This window comes from Mus caroli, chromosome 8, assembly GCF_900094665.2.
Source record: "Mus caroli chromosome 8, CAROLI_EIJ_v1.1, whole genome shotgun sequence".
Classification (NCBI taxonomy): domain Eukaryota; kingdom Metazoa; phylum Chordata; class Mammalia; order Rodentia; family Muridae; genus Mus; species Mus caroli.
In genome coordinates this window covers 97,156,231-97,159,391 of record NC_034577.1, presented here as the reverse complement: position 1 = coordinate 97,159,391, position 3,161 = coordinate 97,156,231, and the positions used below count along the sequence as shown (strand labels likewise).

The 3,161-nt window shown below is 44.9% G+C and overlaps 1 protein-coding gene across 1 annotated transcript in view; it reads right to left on the bottom strand.

Annotated features, from left to right (window-relative positions):
- Dus2 (dihydrouridine synthase 2) overlaps positions 1-3,161 on the bottom strand; it is a 41,108-nt gene that overhangs the window by 26,326 nt on the left and 11,621 nt on the right. Inside the window, exon 3 of the mRNA XM_021171121.2 lies at positions 2,181-2,226. Coding sequence (XP_021026780.1) covers positions 2,181-2,226 — 46 coding nt within the window. The remainder of the gene's footprint in view (positions 1-2,180; positions 2,227-3,161) is intronic.

Below are 3,161 nucleotides of genomic sequence, written 5' to 3'. Positions count from 1 at the left end.
AAGAGGGCGCCAGATCTCGTTACGGATGGTTGTGAGCCACCATGTGGTTGCTGGGATTTTGAACTCTGGAACTCTGAAGAGCAGTCGGGTGCTCTTACCCACTGAGCCATCTCACCAGCCCCAGAACGTGTTTTTTCTGCTGAAAAGCTCAACCTGAGAAAAGCTCAGGGCTACACTGGGATCCCAAACGTCAAGTGCAGTTGCTGTCTGGCTAATAAAGACTTTCTATTGCTTACATTCCTATCTGGAGGTCTTCTCTGGTGAATCACCCACAACAGTCTAAAAGGGACGACCTGGTGGCTGAACACAGTGAGAAGAATCATACAAAACTGGCACGCTTAGAATGCATTGGTGGGGGGGCTGGAGAGATGGCTCAGCAGGTAAGAGCACTGACTGCTCTTCCAGAGGTCCTCAGTTCAATTCTCAGCAACCACATGGTGGCTCACAACCATCTGTAATAAGATCTAATGCCCTCTTCTGGTGTGTCTGAAGATAGCTACAGTGTACTCACATAAATAAATCTTTGAAAAAAAAAAAAAAAAAAAGAATGCATTGGTGGAACAGCAAGACACTGGAGAATCCCACTAAGGAGCTGATGCCACCATTCTGATATCAGCTATAGTTCCTGACAGAAGAATGTCCTGGCAGAAAAGCAAGTGGCAAAGCCGTCTTGAGGTGAAATGCCCTGGGATGAGACAGACATAGACAGGTCACATTTACATATGTGCGTGCTTATCGTGTGCAGGAATATAAACACTCTCTCCCTTGGGATTTCCACTTCAGGTGTATGACTCCAGAGCATTTTGTTTTCTAATCTATACAGATCTGTAATAATAAAATTTATTTTGGACAAAGTCTCAAAATCAGACCATGGATTCCTAATCCCCTGACAAAATGATGAAGTTACAGGCATACATTACTACCTCTGGCCAAGTAATACTGAAATGTATTACTTGTTTTATTTTATTTTATTTTTTATTTTTATTTATTTATTTATTTTGGTTTTTCGAGACAGGGTTTCTCTGTGTAGCCCTGGCTATCCTGGAACTCACTTTATAGACTATGCTGTCCTCGAACTCAGAAATCCGCCTGCCTCTGCTTCCTGAGTGCTGGTATTAAAGGCGTGTGCCACCAGGCGCCCGGCTTTTGTTTTATTTTTTATAATTTATTTTTATTTTATGTGCATTAGTATTTTGCTGAATGTATGTCTGTGCAAAGGTGTCAGATCTTGGGGTTACAGACAATAACATGTGGGTGCTGGGAATTGAACTCAGGTCCTGTAGAAGAGCAGTCAATGCTCTTAACCACTGAGCCATCTTTGCAGCCCTAGTTTGTTCCCAAGTGCTGGGATTAAAGGTGTGCACCATCATGCCTAACTCTGAATTTTCATAACACAAAATAAAATATAAATTTAAAATAAGCATACTAAACAACTGTAATCCTAGCACTTAAAAGGTGGAGCCAGGAGTATCAGGAGTACAAAAGCATCCTCCACTACACAGCAGGATCCCCGACAGCCTAAGAAAACAAGCAAAACCTCTAGACCCTTAGTGATTACAATGCTTATCAAAGCATAATCCGGCTCATCAGTAAAGCAGCCGAGAATCTCAATGCGCCACAGCCACGCCCACCCCACAGTCTAAAAGGGATGACCTGGTGGCTGAACACAGTGAGAGCTTGAGGTGTGTGAAGTGTTGACTGCTGCTTTACCTCTGCTGAGCCACAATCTAACTCTGAATTAGGTAAAACTAGGCTTATGACTCTCATTTCACTATTAAGAAACTACTACGTGTCTGAGGTGTGTCCAGTACTAAAGCTCTCCTTACTCCTGGGCCCCTAAAGTCCTGCCTACACTATGACTACAGACATTTCTTTGCTTTCATCGCTATCAGAGAAAGGCATCTGTAGCCTGCTTTACAACTAATTCATTATTAGTCTATTTATTTATTTATTTGATGCTGAGGACCAAAACTTTCAAATACGTTAGGCAAGCACTCTACCAATGAACTGCACCTCTGACTCTCGGAAGGACGTGGCTCTTGTCACTGCCTCTGAAGAGAAGCGACTAAAGGAGCACGTGATCTGTGCAATTACAGGGAAGGATCCTGGGCAGGGGCAGTGACAGACCTGCTTGAGCCAGCTGGGCACCCACAGAATCCCAAGGCCCATGCTGCACTCACCGTTTACAACTCGCTTGCACTGGAGCATCTTAAGGTCAATCAGCTCCTGCAGAGGAATCGATCGGAAGACACTTGTCAGTCTTGCGCACAGATGGAAGGACTTCATTACGTTCCCGATGACCACTGTTTAGCCGGTAACCACACTACTGACAAGTCATGGCTTTGGGGACGCCCTAAGCCCTGGGTGAGCTACGGTGCATCTGCTGTTTTCTCCAGGACCCTGGAGGAATTTGGAGCTATCAGAGGATAAGCCATTCAGAGTGCTGAAAAGAGAAAGATCCAGGATCCAGACGCACTGAGACAGTGTCCCTAAGACTAGACTCAGTTCAAGCTCCAGCACTTCAGAGAGCCTCCCACTGCGATCGCCAGACAAAGGGCAGGCCGTGAAGGGCTCCAGGGAACAGACGGGCAAAATCAGAGCTACAGAGTAAAAGCCCAAAGAGGAAGATCTGAGACAAGCACAGGAAAGAAAACTCTACTCAGCTCCCTGTCTGTAAACAAAGCGGTGAGCCCCACACCTGGGTAAGATATTCCAGCAGACTCGGGACAGAGAGAGAGAAGAGATTTCTTCAAACTCAGCATTATAAGTGGAGGGAAATGTAATGTCTACTGATCGGTAATTCTTGGTTGGATCTGACACTGTTCTGCTATGTCCAGTGAGTATTTAAGCAGATGTCAAAACAAATCTGAAGCTCATGGCCATGGACTCTGGCATCCAAAAGAAGAAAGTAAAGAACTATCATACAAGACAGTCATCCCCACGCTCTCTTCTCATGAGCTTAAACAGACCACAACCTGAGCCTGGTAGGTACCATTGCATGGAGAGGAGTGCTGTGGGGATGACCAAAGAAAGGACCTGATGGCCTCCGTGGGCTTCTCTCAATATAATCAACATGTACGTGAACATGTTCCATAGCTGTCTGTCTGTCATGTCTTTCTTCCCTTCCCTCCTTGTTTGTTTGGTTTTTCTTTTTTTTTTTT